Here is a 24,527-nt window from a genome sequence, read left to right on the forward strand (position 1 = left end):
AATATGGAATGAAATATTTTCATGGAGAAAATGTTTAATTTTACTATTGACTTCATGAAAATAAAAAAAGAAGAAAATTATATTAGAATTTAGTAATGGTAACTAAGCAAAAATGACTATGTGCTGAAAATTTCAAGTGATGAAATGGCATCTCCATATGTATTATATATACTTTCGAAATTATATATTATGAATAAATGGATAGATTTTTGTATTGAATGGAGTTATTGATACATAAATATGTATTTTCATACACCCTACTTTTTTACATTTATTCTGTTTTCCAAACTTACCCTTATTAAAGTTTTTCTTTTAAGAGTAAAAATATAATTGATGAATTTTTTTAGTAATATGTTTAATAAATAAATACTATATTTCATTACTCTAGATATTACAAAACTAGCACTTGAGAAAAAATATTTTTTATTTAGAAAAATATTGAATATATTTTTAAAATAAAATAGAAACATAACAAACAAACAAAATAAAGATAGAAAGGGAAGTTCATCCATTTCCTCTCTTTCTAGTTTATATAATAACAACATGATAGATTGTGACTTTTTATTTGTATTGATCAAAATACAAAAAACAATTCAGGTGTGTAAATAATCAAAAGGGTCCACAATTCTACATTTTGTAGTTCCCTAGCTTGAGTGTGTGATGCTACCACTAGTCTGCATGAAACCTAGCAACTTATTTGTACAAGGCTGAGCGAGCTGCTGAGGTTTCTGCATTTCTTCAAGTGGTTGGTACAAATATTTTTCTTTAGTCTCATGAATTTACAGTGTTGCTTCAGCTTCTGCCTAACGATGCATGTGCTTCTTCCTTAGAAGTCCTCTAGTATTATTGTCAATAAATACATTGCAGGTATATTTATCAGGGAAAAATGGTTATAGATACAATGTTTGATTGTCAAACTAGAAATATCTGAAATTAACAGACATGTCATGTCATGAGACAGACAATGTCATCACTAGTTTACAAATGTTTCCTTTCTTCTTGTATTGACCTGAATATCTTGGCAGCTGTTTCACTTGCTGTTTTTGGATTGTGAGGCATAGCTTTGATTACTCGTGGTTGTTGTTCAACCTGTGTGTTTGTATCTTCTGATTGCCAAAATGTTGGTGCCAAAGGAAACAAAGGAAGCGCTTCTCCACTCACCCTCTTGGAGGGACTGCTAGCTGTGCTTCTCTGCAGTTCTTTATCTTTCAGTGAGTGATGATAAGTTGAAATGTTTCTTGGCATCACTTGACTTGTGGGGCTTGACATGTTAGATGAGCTTTGGAACAGTATGGCAGAATTGACTTCACCCCATGAGTGGTGATTTTCAGGACCATTAGATTGCCCCATTTGCTCAACAGCTGAAGCTGATATAGAAGATGGATGATTCATGAATGATGGTGGTAAGAAATGGGGTAAAGATGAACCAGAAAGGATTCCAAGCTTTTGGTGAGAACTTGGAGCAAGAGCTGCATCTGAAGAAGCATCCTTGCTTAGAGGATTGAAGCTCACTGTGCCACAAGAACCATATATGGGTGCCATGAAGCCTGCATTTGGAGGGCATGGCCATATGATTGGTTTGTATACTAGGCCTTCAGATGGGGACATGACAGGAACTAGCCACTGGTTCCCAGGTGGGGGGTAGACATAGCTTGGCGACTGTTTGGAATTTGAATCTGCAGAGGCTAATGCAGGGTTTCCTAAATGATGGCCATAGTTTGGCAGCTGATTAGCATGACCTTTGGTTGTGTTGCTGATACAAGGAATGGGAATCTTCCCAACTGCGCTGTTTGTAGCCTTCTCAGCAGTATTGACCTTCACAGATTTATTGTCAAGTTTAACAACTGATGATGGTTTTTGGCTGGCAAAGTCAGATTGAAACTTCTTGCTTGTGGATGTTTTTAGTGGTGGCTTGTTAAGTAAAAGGTTATCTTCAAGCAATACATGGGGTGAGCCTGCTATTAATCTTTGCACCTGCTTACAAGAAATGATTTAGTTACTTCTCATATTATGATGAGTGAAATTAAGGTGCATATATTTAATAGAACAAACAGTCAAGAAGAATATCTAGTCTGGCAATTACCTTTATCAGTCTATGCAACTCAAACACTTGCTTGACAAAGATTTTCTGTTGACTGAATAGAGCAATGTTCAGTATCAGGTCCAAGTAGGGATCAAAATACAAAAAAAAAAAAAAAAAAAAGACAATTTAAAAAAATGAAGTGACAAAAAGTGAGCACATCAAGAAATAGTTCACTAGATTCAATCTGCATTAAAATTTGAGAAATGCAAGGCTGTAGGTTTGGAGGATGAATCTTGTCAGAGATTAAGTAATGGAGGAAGACTAATGAAAAATTGAGGTTTGGAACTCTTTTTCCTTTAATTCAAATGAGGTAAGGTGACTAATATTTAAAAAGTCTAGTTGATGCAAGCAGCACTAAAATTCATAAGTGACTTGCCCAAAGTAGGTTGTTTATAGTCCATACTTTCAAACCAGAAATTATAAGACATGTTATAATGCATGTCATGGATATTCAAAAAAATTAAATTGAATTTTGGTCTGTGGATTTCATCTATCACTATATAAGATTTGGCAATGGTCACTACTTGTGATGTTGAACCATCTACACCTGTAAGTTACTGTGTTATTTTGTTGTATAAAGGTGAACCAAAATACAATGGATCACATAGAAAACCATGCACTAAAAGTTTGTCAGAAACTTAAAGAGATTATCTGTAAACAATAACAAACTCAGCATAGTTCAGTTGTAAATTTAAGTAGCTTAACAGAAAGAGAGAAAGGCCATTTAACAAACACATATTACTAGACAAATAAACTTACTTAATGATAGTTCTTCTGACTTTCCAAAATTGTTGTTCACCTATAGCTCCTACAACATTGTCAGGGGAAATATCCATAGCCAATGTACATTCTGAGTTAGCTTTACTTACAGCATCAGAATGCCTATATGTCTCCTCATCTTCATTCATGTCTACCTTGTCCAGGAAGCACCTTCTACCAATTTCTAACTCACCAGCACATTTGTGTACATCATTAGCTGTTGGCTTCTCAATGTGATGGTCCCTTGAGTTTACTTGGTCCTCAAAAACTGCAAGCTCTTCATGTGTACGGACACTGCTACCTTGCGATGTTTTCAAGCTATCTATTAAAATACTTCTCTTTTCTTCCTTCAAAGATCTATGCTCTTTATTCATTGATTTAGAATTCTTACCTTTCACCAATGAGATTAATGATGCATCTGTCATGTCACCAAAACCATCTAATGAGTGAGGAAGCACTTCCTCTGGCTTCTGACCATTTTGACTCACTTCAGTATGATCCTCCATCCGGTTCTTCCCATATTGTGCTGACTTCAGGTCTACAGCACCAGGTGAATTCACCTTTCGAAATGAATTTGGACTTTTAAGCGAACCGCTCAAATTACTATGAGAAAGTTTGTCTTCATCTTTAAAATTTTGGATGATGCTACAGGATGAGTTTTTTCTATGTGCAGAACCACAAGTTATAAAAGTATCTTCGCCATCAAGTGTTCTCAGAGAATTCTTACTATTAATGAAATCATCTTGCTGAAACAAATCACGTTTACCGGTCAATGACAATGAGAACAAGAAGTTTAAATTTGGTAATTTGTAGGTTTCTTTGCTTCTCACTCATGACTCACCATGAATTTGGTTAAGTTAGTCTTTCTGGAATTATAGGTTTGACTCTTCTCAGCCAGAATAGAAGGCATGCTAGAGGTGCAAAATTGGATGCTTTGATTGCTACTGATCTGCAGCAGTGTAAACATCAAAAATAAAAATAGCTGCAAAGGATCAACAAAAAAACTTATTTTTAAAGATATGTAACTATGATCACATATGTGTTTATGTATGTTGCTAAGTGCTCCATGCTTTCCCCTGAAGAAATGTGAAAAACAAAAATAAGGGAGATAGAAAGCAGAACTACTTGAGGGTTAAAAGATGGTACAACCACTTCCCTTTCCTTGCTTTCATAAGAAAAAAGAGTGATATTTATGATACAAAGATCAGAAACATAAATATATAAGGGAGCAGGAACAGATAGGTATTTGAGAATAAGACTAAGAAAAATTGTTAAAAGAAAAGAAGTATGTCATTGTTGATACAATTATGTGCTTCCTTTGAATACCATTTTAAGAATACTTCAGTAGTATTTTTTTTTATCTCTATACTTGAATTTTGTTAAACTTCCAAGTTTGGTTATAATGTCTAGTACTATCAGAATTCATAAAAGCTTCATTCAAGCTTAATACTTCTATCAAAAGCCTATACTCTATATAGCTTATGAAAGAGATAGAAATAGGAAAAACAAGCCGAGTTACGTTCTAACCATCTATGAAAATAAGACAAAGATAAAAAGGGTACAAGAATGATTAGTTGCAAAAATTTAAAGAACTTCACTTGACTCACGTGGCTAGATGATGTAGGGCCTGTGTAGTTTCTGAGCGGAAGTGGAAACAAGGATGCTGATCCTGGTGCAAAATTTTGAGAAGGGATGCTGAATTGTTCATAGAGTGCCATCTTATTCCTTGGGGGTGCTTTTGGCCCTCCTCTCTCTGCATCCTTAACATGCAACCTTGGAAACATTGGGCTAATCTCCTTGTCCTCTTCAATTCCCCCACTCATCCTATTCATCATTCTACGCACTAACCACTTGCAACAACTTCATATCTCTGCCAATTTCACAAAACACACTTTTCATTCCTCTCATACAAAATTGCTAGCCGAGTATGTTTTTGTCAGTAGCAAAAAACCACTTCAGAAGTACCAGAAACTCAAATCCACATAACAGAAACAAGTTCTGTTGAGAAATTTAGCTAGAAAAAAAAAATCCAACCCTATCAAAATAAGTCAATCAATCCACAAGCAATTCATGGTGCATTAGCACATACAAAAAAAAAAAAAAGGATTAACCAGCTTCAAAGAAACAGTTTTTCTGATTGTACATTATTAACAAGCTAAGGAAGAGGACCACATCATAAATGAGAGCCAAAAAAACATAAATTCACATGTACCCAGTTCTCAAAAATTGAACTTTTTTAGCTGAAAACCAATGATAACCGAACAACAACAAACTTAGAAAAGCATAAGAACCAAAATGAAGATTAGTTAAACCGTAAACAAGGGCATCAAAGGAAAAACTCTAGCAAGTACAAAAGAGATATGATAGATTATTTTTTAATAAAAAGAAAGAAAGAAAGTTTGAAGAAAGATAGATAGATTCAGTAGGAAAACAAGGCCACCATGAAACCATGAGGGCATCACCAATAAAAAATTTGAAGAAAAAGTGAGAGCAAAATAAACTTGGAAGGCAATATGGGGTAGCTAGGGACCTAGCTAATTAATGTGAAATAATATACCCAATGTTTGTAGAGAAAGTAGTGTTCCCGTTTGAGTATGAAATAGCATCAATAGCAATAGCATTGTTGGCGAGTGATGATGACCCTACCATGTTGTTGAGTTGATGAGGAAGAGTTGGAGGCAAAGAGTATAAGAGGGATCGGAGAGTAACATGGCACAATGAATGCGGATGATTGGAGACAGAGGCAGTGACCGAGTCTCTCTTTCTTTCAATTCATTTGCATGCACTGCGAAGTGCAAGGCAAGGCCAAAGGGTAAGTCAGTGCATGGTTACCACACGTTGCATTTTCGCCAATCTTTCACAAAAAATCCGTGTCCTCGTGTTTTAGCATTTTTTAAAGTTTTCACACACACAAAAGTGCCACTCCTGCTCCTACGTGCGTGCGTGCATGCCACCCTCCAATCTTGTCGGGTTTGCATCCCAATCGCGATTGGTTCAACTTCGTTGATGAGGAAATTACATAGATTGTGGTTGATTTATTTTGTAGTAGTAAATTTTTTTCCCTCTTTTTACTAACATGTGATTAATTTGGCTTAAGAAAAACATGCAGTTTTAATACGGATATTATTTGGTCTTAGACACGTGAGTATTCTCCTGCTTAGGTGGCTGACAGACACATGGAGTTCCTTACCTTATTTTAAAAAATCCTTCATTTCAATTCCTTTTTCTTAAAAAAATATATCTTAAATGTTCTCAATAATAATAGAATTTTCACTTATCACACAACTGAGAACTAAAGGTGTGCTATGTAACTGTTTCATTATTATTTTTAAAGGTAAATTGCAGTCGCTGTTAATAATGTTAAAAGATAAATTTTAAATATAGTATTGTAATTATTATTGCTATTATTTTCTATTTTTTTTAAGTATGCTATCATTTTCTAATTAAAAAGTGTAATATTTTATCTTGATGATTATTATCTTCATCTTGAATAATTACATGATTGACAACTATTACTAAAATGAAGCATTGGTTTTTGTTGGAGAATAATCTTTTTGGAAATTAAATTTTGTACCAAAATATGATCAAAATTTTGTACCAAAATTAAATGATCATTTTGTTATGTTGAATAATTACAGTTCTCTCTACTAAGAGATTAAATGAGATACTTCAAATCATTTTACTATGAATGAGACTTTAATTACATTCTGCAGTTTGGTTTCATTATAAAAAGAAAAATAAAAAAAGTGGCGGGAGAGAAACGGGAAAGATATTGTCCTTAGTTTGTTTTAACAAAGAAAAAATGAATATTGGTCTTATGCCTTTTTATTCTGCCCAAATTAGCCAAGAAACTTGTCAGAAAGGGTCAAAGATATTGCTTCTTACTTGCTTCCCAAATAATATCGTTGGATTTTCATTACAACTTTTGAAGCACTAAACTGTCTCATTCTCCATCGTGATTACCTTCAGTTACATTCACATGTCATTACGTTGATCCAATAATATATATTTTACTGGACTGCAGTATATATATTTAGTTATTTACCAACCCGTTAATTTGAAGTTTTGAACTAATAGCTAGAGTTCCTTTTTATTTTATTTTATTTTATTTATTTATTGATATTTTTTTTAGTTTTAACTTATAAAACCATCATCAAAAACTTTTTCAAGTTTTTTTTTGCTTAAAATATTCATTTATTATGGTCAATACTTAAAAAAATCTATTAGAAAACTTATGAGTTCACTAAAAGATGCGTTGAGTCGAAAATGTACGAATAAAATTCGAAGCCCAAAGGGTACGAGCTCAAAGGCAAAGATTGGGCCGGGGCTGGGAATAGGAGCCCAGTTCTAAAGTGTTGGGCAGCAATCCATGCACTACTTCCCAATGACAAACACTTGCGCCCTAGAGATTGAGCTTTTCTTTGGAGTCAGAAACGGCATGGTCCAACGCCCAAGCATGTATTTTTCTAAGAATTCATTAGAGCACAAAATATTGAAAATGTAAAAAAATTAAGCTCTTTAAAAAGAATTTAGGGTAAATAGTATTGTTGGTCCTTCCAGAATTGGTCAAACTTATTTTTAATTCATATAATTTAAAATTAATAATGTTAGTTGTCTATTTTTGAAATGCAATGAAATTAATCTTTATACTAACTTCACTCATTTGTTTGCTAATGTGGGTAAGGGATGACATGTGTCATCATGTGGCAATGATTGTGACATGGATGACGTGATTGTTATGAAAAAGGTATGGTATGTGTTAGTTAATAACTTTTTTTATCTTTATTAACCGATTAAATATAATTTTGATTCCTATAAATTAATTAAATATTATGATATTATAATCCTTATATTTTAAAATCAATGGTTTAAGCACACTAATTTCTGAAATATGCATGGTGAAAGTATTCTCTGCTACTAACTCTATTTGGGTGGCAAAGATGACATGTGACTTGCTTTAATGATATGCATATGACTCTAAATCAGACGTTGAAAACTTCTAAAGCATGTTTCTTAACACCCTTCAATGATTAACAGAGTTTCAACACTTGAAGTTCTTATTAAAAACAACCCTTTAGAAAACTTTACTAATATTAGAGGAAAGGTTTCAAACTTCTTTAGTTTTGATGTGTTTCAAACTTGATATTTTTTCACTATTGCACAATAATGTTCATTACAACAAGACAAAGTTAAGTAGAGTTTTTCCTCTTAGGTAGATCTTTTAGGCAAGGTGTCCTAAAAGAGTGTGATATCCCGTTACTTCTTTTGCCTTGTTATAATTAACATTGTGCAATGCTGAAAATCTCTAGGCTATGGCTTGGATATTGAATGTCTTATCTAGATATCCTTACGTGTGTTTTTTAAGGCCAGGTGCAACAGTGTACGTCCAACGAAGGAACACATCAATACAAAATAAATTTGAGGTCTTATCCTTTTATTAATAGACAGATTCAGATTTTAAAAATAAGGGCCATATATATATATATATATATATATAGAAAATATTTTATATAATACTTTTTATATTTATATTGATATTTTTTAAAATCTATATAGAATAAAATAAATAATTTAAATTTAGTTTTATATTTTCTAATTCTTATATATATATATATATATATATATATATATATGAGGAATTAAATTATTGATTTAACCGTTAGATTATATCTATATATTATGAAGATCATTTGTATCAAATTTTGTTGAAATTAAATAATAATAAAAAGATAATTAAATGATTCATATTTTAATATATTTTGAAATACTTATATTACATCGATTTTAACATATATGAATGGGATAACAAATAATTTTAAATTAATATGAAATTTTACATGTGTAATTTATATGAAAGAATTTTTTAATCCAACCATAAGTTTTAAGAAAATATTATTCAATTAAAAGTTATAGAATAATGTAATAATTGTTAAAATTATATTAATTTGATCATTTCTCATGCATATATATACATGTGTGTCTTGTTTTATTAATTGAATCAAATTTGAGTCGAGATCACTTATATATCAAACAGGTAAAGAGTATAATAAACTCATCTTAATATGTATAATTAACACATCTAATGGTCTATCTTAGTAAAAAGAAAACACCTCTAATGATCCGTGTTAGAAGAAATAACGTGTTTCTGATAATTAAAGTGTTCATTTTCTTCGTTTATTATTGTTAATTTCTTGTCTTAGTACGGTGAGACTTGAGAGTTCAACAATTTTCAGACTTCTCACGTAGATTTTCGCTAGGCATAATTTTCCTGAAATAAGTGGAATACAATTATTGTAGGACCAGTTTCTTGGTTAACTTTATTATCTCTATATTCATATCGACATATTCATATTATTTTGACTAAAATTATGATAAAATTAGACACCTCATATATTTTTTAAATTGCACACCGACTTAGGAAATGGGGTGCTTCGTCCATTAATTGTTTAATTCGGGTATAAGCAAAGCAATCCCCTAGAATTGATAATGGTACCTCGATATGAGAGAGATGACAACTTGAATATGTATATTTTATGTCCTAGGAAGAGAAATATCATATGAGATCATGTACACGAAGCAAGCATCTAATTTTGAATATATATATATATATATATATATATATATAGCGTGCTGGGCACGTGGTTTATGCATCCGTGTAGCAAAGTTCAGTTAGAGAAAAATGATGAACGAAATAATTATAATGCATGGTAATTAACAATGATCAATAATTTTCACAACTAGTAAAAAAGAAAAAGGAAAAAGACATAGATGATTGCGTGGACCTATTGTGTGCACGTGGAGTCAACATCATATCATCACCCACCCTTGAGCTATGGCAATCGGCAAAGCCAGTTTAGGAAATTCAATTGGATAAAACTATATACTATTTCTAGAAAGGGTAAGAGGAAAATGGTGGTTTATTCTGAGAAAGTGATAATAGAGTGAGCATTTGCAGGTTCTTTTATTTGGTTGTTGTTGACCTAAGGCCATTGAACGTGACGAATCCTATTGTACATACAGCAAAAGAAAGCACACAATGCCACGGAAAAGAAGGAAATTCTTTCAACCATGGTTGTTGATATGTAAATTCCATTTTGTCAATAATGGTGGTCACACCCCCTTTTCCTATCTCATCTTTAGCCGACATGTTGATTCATTCACACTATTGTATATGACGAATCAAATTACGTGTATATATATATATATATATATATATATATATATTGTTCATTTGACATTGATTCTCATAGGGTAGTATGAGAATGATTCTAAATGGGCCATTATGGAGGTTGTGGATGGATGGAAAGGTAAAAAAGTCTATATCTCAACGGTTCATAGACTATATATAGGGTCTTCTTCATCTTGTTCGGTTGTCTTTATCCTTTTATTTTCTCAATTTCTTCCTTAGGATGAAAATTTATATACTTATATTGATAACTATTAACACCAAACACGTGATCAACGGTTATAAAATTATTTTAGTTTAATTAATAATTTGAAATGCAAGTTTTGGATATAAAATTATGTAAAACACTTGAATTTTTTTTACTGTTTATAATAATTTTATTAAACTCAAACATAATTATCTTTCTTAAAAAATACGCATGATTCCAAAAAAGTATATATCAATGTATGTTCTAATACTTTTTTTTTGTATACACCATATTCATAATTTAATTAATATTAAATAGTGTTTTAAAGTTTGTTACTAAAATCTCTAGTAACTGTTAACAAAAATTATTGTTAGCTTTTTTTTTTTTACAGTGTTGTAATGATAAATTTTTATTGGAACCATAAATTTATATAAAGTAAATATTTTCATTTCAATATAATATATTCTATATCCAAGTTTAATCAGAAATCAAATAAATTATTTAGTTAAAAAATAGAAATCATTAATTATCAGTTGTGTGTTATTGTTTTTTATTTTATTTTATGTAATCAGATGAGGAAAACAACCTGCATATATAAATATAGTGTATCACGTCATGCATATGCGTCGAGTCAATAGATTTATTAATATTTGTTTACATCTGAAAGTTCCTGTTGAGTTAAGGCTTCGAACAATTGGTTGGTTCATGATTGGGTTTATCACTTTATCTTATATATTCACTCAATCAATGCTTTTACATAGAATTTCAGCCGCTCAATTATTTAACTATTTTCCAACAAAAATGATAAATCCATAAATTTTTGCGGTAATTGTTAAAAAATGAAAGTTGACATGAAAGAATAGTTTAATTTATTTGTTTTATCCAAAACCTCTCATATGTTTAATTATGTTTTAGGTTGTTTTTGAGAAATAGACTCTTTTAAAGTTTTTTTAAAATATTGCTAAAAAGTTATTCTTAATAAACAAATTAAAACATATCCAAAGTTATATGTCTACAGATCACTCAATATCAAATAAAATGTAATCTTTTATTTTGTATAAGTTACCTGACTTTAATGATAAAAATCCAATTTTCAATATAAATATACCTTATCGTTCAGCTTCAAACTTTACTTTCTTTTTTTTTTAAATAAACTCTTTTAAAGTTTTTTTAAAAAATATTGCTAAAAAGTTATTCTTAATAAACAAGTTCAAACATATCGAACGTTATATACTGTTTTCTACAGATCACGCATCTTCCAGAGGTGTCCAATATCAAATAAAATGTTTTAAATTGACAAATATATTTAAAAAACAATAAAAATCGATCAAAGCCGGAGTGGAAACAATCAACCCCAAAAAACTGCATTTTCTATATTGTAGTTTCATTTGATTTTTTTATTTTTAAAATTAAATTGCATCTTTAATATATTTATATTGATTTGCAACATTGCATAACCGTATTTCAGTAATGATACTATGCAATGCAATGTCGTATGTGTTGGACAAAGGAATAGTTATTTCGTCTGGTCTAACACTTTTCATTGAATGAATAGTAATCAAGTAATTTAAATATTTTGATTGTAAAACATAATTTTTTTGTGAAATTAATGTAATTAATCTTATATAACAAATTAGGTTGTTAACTAGTTGCTCGAAAATGAGATAATTCATTTTATAATATAAATTTTTACTCCTCATTCTTAAAAATCGAGCAACTCTAACATGTATAATATCTTCTTACTTTATGTATACAATTTTCTTAATTTATAACACATGTTTTATGAAATTTTATATCAAATCATGTCAATATTTTTTTTTCTATAATTAAGAATCTTTTTTATTTCTTAAATTGTTTTAATAAACATTTAAGTTTCTTCGGCTAGCACTAGTTGTAAACTAAATTAAGATATTTGAATACTACATTTCAATATTATTTTTAATTAAGTGATTTTTGACATTTTTAAAATAAAAAATTAAAACACTTACATTGTTATATTTTTATTGGTAATAAAATATTTTTTAAAAATATTTGTTAGTTTATATTTTTCCATTTTATGTAATAATATTCATAGATTGCACAAAATATTTGAGTATTTTATATGTATTCCTGTTGAAATAGCCATCTAAGAATAATATTTTTCTATTTTATGTAAAAATATTCATAGAATGCACGAGATATTTGGCTATTTTTATATATATTTCTGTTGAAATAGTTCACATTCATTAAAATGCATTAAAATAAGAGTAAATCATACTAACATTTCTTAAAATTTTGTGAAATTACACTAACATTTTCCCTGTCTTTATCTATCCTTATATTAACCCCGTTAGTTAATTTATGCACATACATCCCTCATCCATTACATTAACCCTCAAAACATTACATCGGACTCCCTTTAAGGGAGATTAGTCTAAATGTGTTAAAAAGCATCAGAGATTTATGTAATTTTACAAAATCTCAAAAAGGATATTTTTATAATTTACTTTTAAAATAAGGTTAAAATACATTTTTTATATTTTATGTTTTTTTATTATATATTTAGTTTGATTGTTTATCTTTTAATGATCCTCAGGAGTAAATAAAACCTGTCTCGTTAAATTTAATTACTTGAAAATTGTAGAATGAAACTGATATTCAATAAAAAAAAACCATGAACTTGAAAAATATATTAACTTTTTTTTGTTGGTGAAACTTATTTTTTATCATGTTTATAACTCTTTTTTGTTTCAAATATTAGTTGATTTTTATAGTTTTATGTAAGTGAATTGAATGAGAAAAATTTTATGTATTAAATTAGTTAAAAAATCATTTAAATTTGTGCTCTAAAATTAAAAATAATCATTATTTTGAAAAGACCATTTTTATCTATTTTACAAATATAAAAAAATTAAATTGAAATTTTTAAAAGATGAGAAAATAAATTAAATATAATTGAAAATATAAAAAATTAAAAGTATATTTTAACCTTAAAATAATAAAAAGTTAAGATATGTCGACGAGATGATGGGGAGATAATTAAATTCCATTACTAAGAAACAGTTAAGGCCCATATTTCTTTTTGTTTACTCATTATATATAATTTTTTCCCCTAGAGGATTAAGGTTTGAGATTGTCTAATGATTGTGAGCTTTTTGACAATCCCATAGAGTGAGAAATGAGTAATACTATTTTGATTCTCAAGTCAATAATAATAATACTACTAAAATGATAACATGTAATAAATGATTAATTATTACATTAATATTAGTTGTTTTCATTTTTACAAAAGTTTGAGACGAACTAAATTCCTGACAGAGGGTTTAAGGCCTCTCACAAACAATAATACTACTTTATATTAATGTAGCATTAATAAGATAACTTTGCTTTAAGTCTATTCATAAATGCATATAATTAATACCTTTGTACCTGCATGTTAATTTGCAATTGGGTTATGCTAAATAGTATACTTAGAATATTGATTAAAAAAATTAAAAAAATATATTTATTATATAAATCATAAGAAAGCATAAAAAAATCATAAATAATATATTTTTTTTTATTTCTCAATAAAAATATTTTTACTTTAAATTCTTTAATCAATATTATTAAGACAGTAATTAACAATTATTTTTGTAATTTTGCTTGATTTAGTGTTTAGGCTGAGGTGCCTACTAGATAGAATGGACCTATGTTCATAATTTATTTAATTAATCAAATATTAAAAAGTTATATAACAAAAAATCCCCTTTATAAGAAAAAAAAATCCCTTTATGAACGCTAAATCCCTTTTATATATATAAGATTATTAAAACTTTGATTAAACATCTTCATCTATCTGCCACATTAAACCCATGAATAGATGAATAATAATAAAAAAGCCATAAATATAATGTATTAGACGATATAAATGATTTTCGCATGATCAAAATCTTATTATGCATGTTATCTCATGATCACATTATATCTTTAAGATATCGCTATAAATGAGTTGATGAGAAGCAACCAAAAACAAATTGAATTTATAATAACATGTTTATTAATAATAATCAGCCTGCATCCATACTTGTCACATGATACAAAATGGATTGGTAAATAAAGAAGGAATATTGTAGTATTTGGAAAATCGTCATAATTGTTAGGCGAAAGGGGCTAACTTGGATGAGATGGTCCTAGTTTTGATGTTTGCATGGCACGTGGGAGAGGGCTATCTCATCAGGGGTTCCACCAATGGTTGGCCTCCACGTGTGAATAGGAGCGTTTACTTCACGTGCGAGTTGTTGATGATTGAGCCGAGTTGAGCCGATGGCGTGATGTTAAGCCGACAGCTCACGGCCTGTTTGGCAGAAGAATGCGGCAGCGTGATGTCTCCATAGGATTGATTGAGACAAAAAACCACTAGGCCCACCCAAATGGCCGAATAACTATGAAACGAGGGTAATCTTTTTTCTAAATTATTAAATGAAGATAGTGAAGCAATAAATTATAGAATATTTCACTAATTTATGATTTTGGTTTTATTTTTTTATTCTGGAATCGGAAAAAAGTTTATGACTTTTGATTTTTTCTTAATTATGTATTTAAAGTCATAAATATTTTTTTTTATTAGAAGTGGTAAATGATTTATGACTTTAGAGTCTAAGTTTCTTTTATTTAAATTAATTATCAATAAATTTAAATTAGATTTCATTTTTAGTTTTATTTAATATTTTTGTATATTGTTTTTTATTTAATATTTTTAATATTTTTTTATATTATTTTATTTAATATTTTTTATATTTTTTTTACTGATGTTAAGAATTATTATTTGTTTTATAAATTAGAAAAATAATACAAAAGACTTAAATTTAAATAAAATATATTAAATATACTACACACATGTTTGTTTAGGAAAAATATTAATAGTATGATGATGTTCACAATGAATTTTTATAAAAATATTGATTAGAAATTAAAAATGAAAACTAATTTAAATTCGTTAATAATTAATTAATATGAAAAACTTACGAATTCTAATAATTTTCTTAAAAAAATTAAAATATTTATGACTTCAAAGTCATAATTTTTTTAAAAAAATCAGAAGTCATAGAATAACCTATGACTTATCCCTTTCTAGATATTAATTTAAAATTTATCTACATTTGATAATTTAGAGAAAAATCCTCTGGTTTGATTGTTTCACGCATCTCTTCTTTACTCCACACTTCAGAATATATATGTATATAAATAAGTTATTAATGTAAGTGATATTAGATCCAATCTTTTAAACAGAATCTCATATTTGAACATTGTAATTGAAAGATGTGATTAAGAGAGGAGAATTCCATTAGATATGATCAATCAGTCTTTTTGACAAAGATTAATTATTGACAAGATGAATAGATATTCTGTATCAATAATATCATAATTAATTTATATATATAGAAAATAAATAAAATATAAATATAAATGAGTTTATTAATGGAAAGGTTCTCATCAAATTTGACTGAAACTTTGTAACATTATGTGAAGAGGAAACCATTTTTAGAGTGTAAGATGTAGAAGGGAGTAAAGGAATAAAAAGACAAAGAGAGAAGAAAGTAAGTGAGTGTAAGTGAGAGATATAATAAGCGATGAAAGTGACCGAGATAACAAAAAAAATGAGGTAAAAAAATGAAAATAAGCATATAAATGTTATTGTTAAAATAAGAATATTGATCAGAAGTTGATCTCTTGGTTGACATTAGATAGAGTGCTTTCATTTTTTCTATTTTGAAAAAAAAATATTTAATTAGAATATTTATAATAACAGTGTAAAGATTTTTTATATTGTTATTCAATTAATTATGTATGAATGGTCAAATGTGATAGGGTAATTGACTTTTGTAATAATTACTGGAAAAAAAGTCTAAGTGCTTTTAATTTATTGATAATGTAAAAATATTTATACCAAGTGCATAAATATTAATTAATTTCTTTAAATAAAAATATTCTTAAAATGTACAAAGTTAAGTTGAATAAAAAATGACTAAATTTCTTATAATAAAAAAAACTAAATTTCTAGACTATAATAAGTGTGTCAATTTTTATAAGTTGCAAATTCAGCAAAATTAGGTTTGTAAATTTATTTATAGCATGATATAGTGTTTAAATTATATTAAAGTTACTTAAATTCTAATTACACCCATTATTTTTTATGTATAATACATTTTTTTTTCTTTTTGCTTATTATTTGATGAGTGAAAGGCATTTATCTTATCATTTATATTTTCCCAAAAAGGATTATTGATCTTATTATATCGTAACATTTTAAAGGATAAACTATGGATAAATAATGTATTTCATGTCTTTAAAAAGCACAAAGTTGACGTCACTAAAATTAAAGGTAGATATTGTAAATTTGGCAATTATATATATATATATATATATATATATATATAAAATAAAAGGATCACCTGACTCCAATACCGTATGTTCTGTACGTGGTGCATTCCTGTGACTCTGAACTATATGTGTCTCTCTCAAACCAGTTATTTGAAGAAAATATTAGTTTGACATATATTCATAAACATGACTCGATCTGCAGATAATGCAGGTGAAGAAAAACATATAAGAGATGCTATAGGCAAAATGCTATGGGAACCCATTCACTGATCAGGAACATGTAGTGAAGGGGTGCATGTGAAGGAGCTATAGTGTTATGAGTTAGGACTGATCAGAATTCACTGATATACCTGTGAATATATGCAATGCCACAACACAACTCCTAATAAATCTAAACAAAACATACATATATAAATTAACTAGGATGTGATGAGACACATTTGAATAGGCTATATATGCTTTCTCTCTCTGCTAATCTGACTGCTGCCAACTTGTTTCTGTGCTCTGTGGGCTCTCTCCACTATCAGGATTTATGCCCAAAAGAAACAATCCTATGAAAGTATATTTGTAAACCCTATCTTTTCAGATTGTGTATGTGGTTTTTTCTAATAAGTTTTCAGGTGCCACACGTATAATACGCCTACTTTATACATTATTCAATTTTTACATCAAATTTTATGAGTTACTGTATACATATATTCTATTTTTATATATCCTTAATATAATTTTGTACAACATTATACAGAAAAAATAATAGAGAAAATAACATACATTTACACTATCAACCAATGACAAATTATCATACATATTAAATTTATCAACTTTTATAATAATTATATTAAAAGTTATATCAATAATGATTTATGATTGATTAACATAATTATTACTTTATATTGTAAATGCTTAGCTATTAAATTCTAAATAATATACACATTGATAACATAAATGCTTGTAACGTAAGTTTATTAAGTTTGCTAACAACTCTCTTAAAAATTATATCAAAGATGATTTTAGTTGCTTGATGATCTTTTACAGCATGTCTGTTAAATTCTATTATATAATTTACCATTTATATATTAATTACACTTTTCGACCGTAATAATTATTTTTTCTGTGTATACATATACAAGTACAAGGTGGTAGAAAGTGAAAACGTTGCAGGCTATGATTAAACTGTGATTAAGAGAAAGCTTTTATAAAGAGGGTATTGGTGTTAAAAGATGCTTCACTTACACTGCAGTTTTTACTAAGCGACCAAAAAGGGGTCAGAGCTTTCCGCACTTAAAAAGAATACAAAAACAGGTATGCCATAAAATATTGAGGATTTGACATTCAAAATACTAACCTGAAGTCTCATGCATGCTCCCTGTCTGCAAAAACAGTTTTACTTATATATATAGACCCACCTAGCTGATCAAAAAGCATCATCCTTTTCAAAAACCACTATATTGCTCTAAACTGTTAAAACCATATTATTACTACAATATAATAATAGTCTCTCCCTTTTATTTTTCTCTTGTATTTATTTTCATATTCAAGGGGCTTACTTATTATACAGTTTCCCGACGTAATTGCTCAAGTACCAATATTTGTTTTTATTATAAAAGCATGTACCTTTTGTTCTCCCTACCTATACAAGGTTCTCCACAACAAACACGCTGAATCAGTACTGGGGCTTCTTCAATGACAGATGAAGGTACAACCTTAACCTTATTCTCTCACTTTCTATTCTCTTTCCAGTTTGTTAAATGTATCTGGGATATATATATCTTTTATAAGGGACAGAAGAATTCTCTTTCTTTTTCAACTTGTACTTTCAGAATACAGCACTGCATAAAATTCAGTTTCTCAATTCACTAACCATTTGGTTCTTTTCTTTCACCTCCTCATCACAGCTATCTCCACATTGAATTTGAAAAATCCAGTTAGTGCTACAACAAGATTATGCAAAACCTTGGTGTAAAATCTGTGTTCAATCCTCTGTTTTGTTGCTGACATTGAAGACTCTTAAACAATTAATTAAGGATTACTCTATAGTGTTTTGGTTCTGGCAGCAGTTGATCTACAACTGGGAATTGGTAAGGCCTTAATGTCAGTATTTTTTTTTTTTGTACTCAGATAAGTATTTGGGGTATGCTTATTTCATCTCATATATTATAATTGTTATTCTCTTCAACATATTAGGTAACAAGGATCACTTTCTCCTACAAGATTCAACTAGATTTCTTGTACTTTCATTTTCATAAAAAATTACATTCATCTATGGATGGTCTTAGTTGGGATGCCTCACAACTGTGGGGTACTATTCAGCAACCACCAGTCTTTGGAGGAGGTTACTCCATGCCCCTCAATGTTCTCAATCAAATACAAGAGATGCAGAAAGCTCAAACAGGTCATGTATTCTCAAATTCTGAAAGAGCGATTTATCAGTCCGCAGGTGCTACCACCACTTCCTCAGAGATAATGGATGTGATGCAAAAACAAGACAAAAATCTATCACAGCATGTGTCTACCATGCCGGTGAAACCAGGAGCTGGAGCCAGTTGGGGAGAAACTTTAACATCCCAATCATACCCATCCCTATCAGTCAATGGACCTCACAGTATGAACCTGATTAGCAACTACACGCCAGATTTCAACATGGCCCACCACCAACAACTTGTCAATGGCTCACAAAATGGGAAGGGTGGTTGCTCTCTTGAGCCTTTTGACTGCTTGATTTCAGCTACCAACAGCAACACAGACACTTCTGTTGAAGATGATGATGGGATCTCAATGATTTTATCTGACTGTGGAAACCTGTGGAACAACTTCAGCTATGGCAGTGTAGCTTCCACTGGTGAATCTGAGAGCAATGCTTCCAATGGTAGAAACAAAGACATGCAGTGTCCAGTCAATGAAGTTGATGAAACAGTTTCTCAAACAGTAGAATCAGAGGCTAATTGTTCAAAGAGGAGTCATGATCAATCTAAAATGATCCAAGTTGGTGATTCCTGCTTCAGTATTGTTCAGAATTCTTCTCCAATTGAAGAAGGTGGTTTCAGACTTATCTCAGATAATCCACCAGAATGCAAGAAACCCAGATGGGATATGAGTTCCTCCTCAAATAATATCAATTTCCAGCAACCAAATTCATCCATTTCTTCTTCCATTGAAGAGCCTGATCCAGAGGCAATTGCACAAATGAAGGAAATGATATATAGGGCTGCAGCTTTTAGGCCAGTGAACTTTGGCTTGGAGGTGGTTGAAAAGCTAAAGAGGAAGAATGTGAAGATATCAACTGATCCACAAACTGTGGCTGCAAGGCACAGAAGGGAGAGAATAAGTGAGAAGATTAGGGTTTTGCAGAAGCTTGTGCCTGGGGGAAGCAAGATGGACACAGCATCAATGCTTGATGAGGCTGCAAACTACCTCAAGTTTCTCAGGTCACAGGTGAAGGCACTGGAAAGTCTAGGGAACAAAGTTGATGCAATGAATTGTCCTCCTACTAGCATTGCCTTCTCTTTCAACCCTTCTTTTCCCATGCAAACACCCCTCAGTCACATCCATCATTCCTAGGGTTGATGAAATGGTCACCTTACCATCATGGGGTCAAACAACCCCCCATGACCCCTAATCATTTCATTACCAATCACAATGATTAACATATCTGATCTTCATTTTCTAGCCAAGAAAAATTCTAATTGTTGACTTATATATCATTGTATTGTAATTGTCTTCAGTATAATCATCAGTGACTTGTTTAAAATTATCATAATGACGATATTCTCAGGTTACAGTAAAATAGAGTGTTCATTTTTATTTTTATTTGGTTACAGTGTTATTTATAATGCTACTACGACTGTCACAGCACTTTTATAGATTGAAGGTGCGGCGAATTGGTTACCACGAGAAGTAGTGAAAATATTAATGGAAATGAAATTACCTTACCTTTTAGCATGCAGAAAGACCTAGCAATTATAGCACCTTATTATTGAGATAAAGGGCTAGAGAAAGTGATTGTCACTTTAAGTTTGTTTTATATTATAGTTTAAAGGCGCATTTTTCTTGGAGACCCATTTAACAAGATTTTTTTAATTGATGTGCTTTGTTAGCTAACCAATGCACGAGACATTCTCTTACGATTAGTGAGCATAGTCAGTGGTCCTGTCTCCTTGATTCGACCCAACGCGTGCTCTTGAAACTCACTCTAAACGCATTGCTCAGCACGTGCTGCATATTCTTCTTTTTTAGTTACGAGTGTTTGTCATAAGCAATACTATATAAAAGCTCTCTATGTCTTATTTAAACGTACCAATTTGCTCTTATATTAATGTAACTAATGATATTGTTAATGATGATGATTATTATGACAATGACGGCTACAACAAAACGTGATGTGGGTCTTGTGCTATTTGTCATCAAACACGGGTTATTTTATTTTGCTCAAATATCTTCATTGAGCACGTCTTTGAGCTATTAATTGTTACTGTATATGCATGTGCTGTATTTCCAGTTCAGAATGAAGTCCTTTCCTTCCCTTTTCCCTCTATCTCTCTTTTGCTTAAGAAACATTCTACTTTTGGTTCACTTCTGATCACGAACACAAAAGCTAATTCTCCCACTAATTCTTTAATTTTTTCTCAACTCCTCTGCCTATTTGTAACTAAATTTTTCTCTTGCCAAATAAAATTTTACACACACATATATATAATTCATGTAAAATCTAATAATTTTGTTGCACATAAACCTAAAGCAATGTAGCATGGCTTCGAATTGCGGTATGCAGCCGCAAGTGCGGCTATAATATTGTAGTTTTGAAGGTAACTAACTGTACTTACAAATTTGTCTATATATATATTTTTTTTCATAACATAGCTGATTAATAAATGCAGCTGCAATTTAAAACCATGGAATGTACTTAAACTTTCTCCTACTCTGTAATAAAAAATATTTGTTAAAAAATTGAGTGGTTAACCGATATATAAGACATGTGATCCCTATATTTAAACACTTAACGATTTTGGATAAAGATGTGGTGTTTGGTTCTCTTGGTAGTCCCTATCCGAGTCCTCTCCTGATTCCCCCTCCCCCAACAAGTAGTATTATAGTCTGCCTGGCTAGACTTGAGGGGTGAGCAAGAACAGCTCTAAGTGAGTGGTTAGTCTCACATTAGTTAAGAGAATATTCAATGAAAAATATATAAGAGATGTCGTGTCTATACTTTTGAATAGTCTTTATTATTAGCCTATTAACACTTTTAGGTGCTTTCTCCCAAACTCAACATACTTTTTTTGATAAAAAAAATATATCTAAGTAATGCATGAATTAATTTATATTCACTTCGATTAATCCATATGCACAAGGGTATTTCTTATAGCTTAACCTAAGTAATTGGAGAATCTAGTGTGCCACGAGGGATATAAAGGAACTTTTTTCTCCCCTTGATAAGTGGTACAATGCATAACCACCAAATCACCAAGTTGAAGCCAATAATCAACTTGATCAAGGAAAATCAGCTTGGTTTTTAAATACGTGGATCCTGCTCTTGCTTGTACCCAGTGATTGCTTGTTTTGTTCTTCAAACTGGAATTGGAATTGAAGGTTGAGAGATTTTGGGGGAAAAGGTTGCCATGATTGGATCAAAAGGGGTTATAGCAGTTGAGTTCCTTGCTAAATTTGGAAATTCTGTTGAGAAATGGATTAATAGATCTTTTGCTTTGGTTTGTCTCGTTTGATTTTATATTCAATAAAGCAATTGTCAATAAAACATCAATTTCTGTCTTGAAAATGCCAATAGATAACCAATTCTTTTGTAGGGTTTCACAAGTGGGACAGAGAGAGGATGGCAAAGACTAGACTTTGTTTAACAAACAGTTGTGTTGTAGCTGTTGATTCTCCGACTTGGCTAAAATATATTTGCTACGAGTAATTTTTCTTAGCTGTACAAGATATGCTAAATTAAAAATAAATAATTATAAAAGTTTCAAAATTTCATTTTTATAAATAAAATTAAACTTAAGATAATAAAAGGAAAAGAAAATCGTCTTATGACGGTACACATGATCACTCGGCAGAGCCATGCTTATTTCTGCAGGTTCTCAAAGATAGGGATTTAAGATTTGTTAATTTGATTATGATTGAATTTTAGTTGAGTTAGTGATAATTAAAAATGTATTTTTAATACAATATATTAAGTAATAGTATCTAACAAAAAAAACATAAAAAATAAGATAAAATTCAAATTATGGATGATCATATTGATTTAATAATAAGGGACTAAATAATAATAAACTTCACATATATAGACCTTTATAACTTTGTACTGAGTCTTCGTTAAAAAAAACATTATTAACATCTTATTGTGTTATCTTTTTATTATTGTTTCTTAAACTAACTCATTATTTGATTATAATTTTATTTCAATTCAATTGTCTACTCAAAACCTTACTCTTCACTTTACTACTTTTTAAAGTAAGAACTCAGATTTGTTTGCTTGGCATCCGTCAAAATTTTTGGTGTTGTTGATGGAGACTGTGTCAAAGTTTTTTTTTCATATGCCCTGTTCTTCTCGTATAGGTAAACTAAAATATGTTCCAAAGCATAAGGAAGTAAGTCAAATTTCAAAGCTAAACAGAGCAAAGAATTCGCTCCTTGTCTCGAAAATTGGGCTTGACCCAAGTTAAATGCGTACTTCAGTTAGTGAGACGTTGAGGGCCCACACAAGCACTTGAAGGAAATCCATGGTTTTCTTAAAAATAATAACAAGGAATTCTTAAAAAGCAAATCAAGCTTGGAGCTTTCTTTTCTCTCTAGCCAACCAAGCAAAGGACCATATTCTATCTACTACTGAAAAGTGTCAAAATATAGGAAGACATGTTAAAACTGTTTCTTGAAGACATTCTTTCACGCCTAAGGGGAGATATATCATATATATATGTTCCATCAAGTAAGAAGACACATAGATCCTTCCTGAGTGTTAGGAATGATTGAAGTAATTGTGTGTAAGTTGCCCCAACTCAATATTTTAGAGCATCTCCTCGTGCAATATTTTTATAAAAGGAGGATTTTAAATGTAGTTAGTCGAGGTTCTCTGATGAATAAAACCCAACAATTTAGACTTTGCTAAGAAACACTTTCTAGAAGGGTTGATGAAGTAAAAGTGTCATCCTTGAACATCAAATTTCTAATTAATCTAGCTAACCTCTCTTTTTCAACAACTTGCTATGAACCAAGCGGAACCATCTAGAGTCCGTGGGATTTGTATGGATCCAAATCACTCCATTTGTGCTTGCCCATGGCTTCAAGAAGGACACAAGGACAAGCAAATGCAATCCTCAGACCATTCCCAAGGACCACAAAATTTCCAGAACTTCCAAGCAAGATCTTGGGCCATTATTAGAAAACAAATTCTAAGCTAGATATGTCTCTCAAGAATATAGTTAAAATTATTATTACTGACGGCCAAACATTCAGAACTTAGAAATGCATATAAGGGAACTAGCATCCTCTATAAAATAAGTTGGAATTATAACGAAAACTCACTTTGCAACCATTAACCATATGTAAAACTAATAAAAGACCCTTTAACACACAAACCAATACTTCAATACAACAAAAACCGATAGCACTTTTTCACCATCACCACCCTTGTCCGCGTAAAGATATCTTAAATGCAGCAAGGGATAGATAATTATACATTTATTTCAAACATTTAATCCCTTTACCTCGCAAGAGAACTCAGTCCACTGATTTCATCCGCAGAGACAATTTCACTGGATCCAGTGAACGTAGTCCCAAGTTTTCCTATTGGAAAACACTGTTTTAATTTAATTCCATGAACACTTGATTCATTGTTGGCCTATTAACAGAACTCGGAGTTACACAGGCCATTGCAATATCTATTACTTTCCTTGCAGCTTCACTGTCATATTTTCCTTGTATCCATATAATACCATCAATTTCACCATCATTAACCAACAACATGGAAC

General features: G+C 30.3%; 2 protein-coding genes across 5 annotated transcripts; one reads left to right on the top strand and one right to left on the bottom strand.

Annotated features, from left to right (window-relative positions):
• Positions 1 to 544: 544 nt before the first annotated feature.
• On the bottom strand, positions 545 to 5,683 carry LOC114417968 (ELF3-like protein 2). 4 transcript variants are annotated; one of them, XM_028383073.1, is made up of 7 exons: positions 5,400 to 5,682; positions 4,450 to 4,712; positions 3,684 to 3,791; positions 3,234 to 3,588; positions 2,843 to 3,164; positions 2,084 to 2,135; positions 545 to 1,974 (listed from the first exon to the last, which is right to left on the bottom strand). In XM_028383073.1, exons 2-7 carry the CDS (start codon positions 4,675 to 4,677, stop codon positions 979 to 981), a joined length of 2,061 nt encoding a protein of 686 aa, XP_028238874.1. In that variant the 5' UTR covers positions 4,678 to 4,712; positions 5,400 to 5,682; the 3' UTR covers positions 545 to 978. The 4 variants fall into 4 exon arrangements, with proteins under 4 accessions (XP_028238874.1, XP_028238875.1, XP_028238873.1 ...); XM_028383074.1 differs by having other exon boundaries at positions 2,843 to 3,143; positions 5,400 to 5,681; XM_028383072.1 differs by having other exon boundaries at positions 2,843 to 3,588; positions 5,489 to 5,683.
• A 12,790-nt stretch (positions 5,684 to 18,473) lies between these two features.
• LOC114419008 (transcription factor bHLH87-like) lies at positions 18,474 to 20,363 on the top strand. Its single transcript, XM_028384582.1, has 2 exons — positions 18,474 to 18,635; positions 18,742 to 20,363. Exon 2 carries the CDS (start codon positions 18,820 to 18,822, stop codon positions 20,113 to 20,115), a length of 1,296 nt encoding a protein of 431 aa, XP_028240383.1. The 5' UTR covers positions 18,474 to 18,635; positions 18,742 to 18,819; the 3' UTR covers positions 20,116 to 20,363.
• Positions 20,364 to 24,527: the final 4,164 nt, after the last annotated feature.

The sequence above is a fragment of the Glycine soja genome, chromosome 7, assembly GCF_004193775.1.
Source record: "Glycine soja cultivar W05 chromosome 7, ASM419377v2, whole genome shotgun sequence".
Taxonomy (NCBI): Eukaryota; Viridiplantae; Streptophyta; class Magnoliopsida; order Fabales; family Fabaceae; genus Glycine; species Glycine soja.

Excerpts from the sequence above, each read along its gene's own strand:
- LOC114417968 (XM_028383072.1), bottom strand. The coding sequence starts at position 4,677 with ATGATGAATAGGATGAGTGGGGGAATTGAAGAGGACAAGGAGATTAGC. Across the intron at positions 3,792-4,449 it reads GCCCTACATCATCTAGCCAC|ATCAGTAGCAATCAAAGCAT; the intron begins GTGAGTCAAGTG and ends ACACTGCTGCAG. Across the intron at positions 3,589-3,683 it reads CTAACTTAACCAAATTCATG|CAAGATGATTTCATTAATAG; the intron begins GTGAGTCATGAG and ends GATTTGTTTCAG.
- LOC114419008 (XM_028384582.1), top strand. The coding sequence starts at position 18,820 with ATGGATGGTCTTAGTTGGGATGCCTCACAACTGTGGGGTACTATTCAG.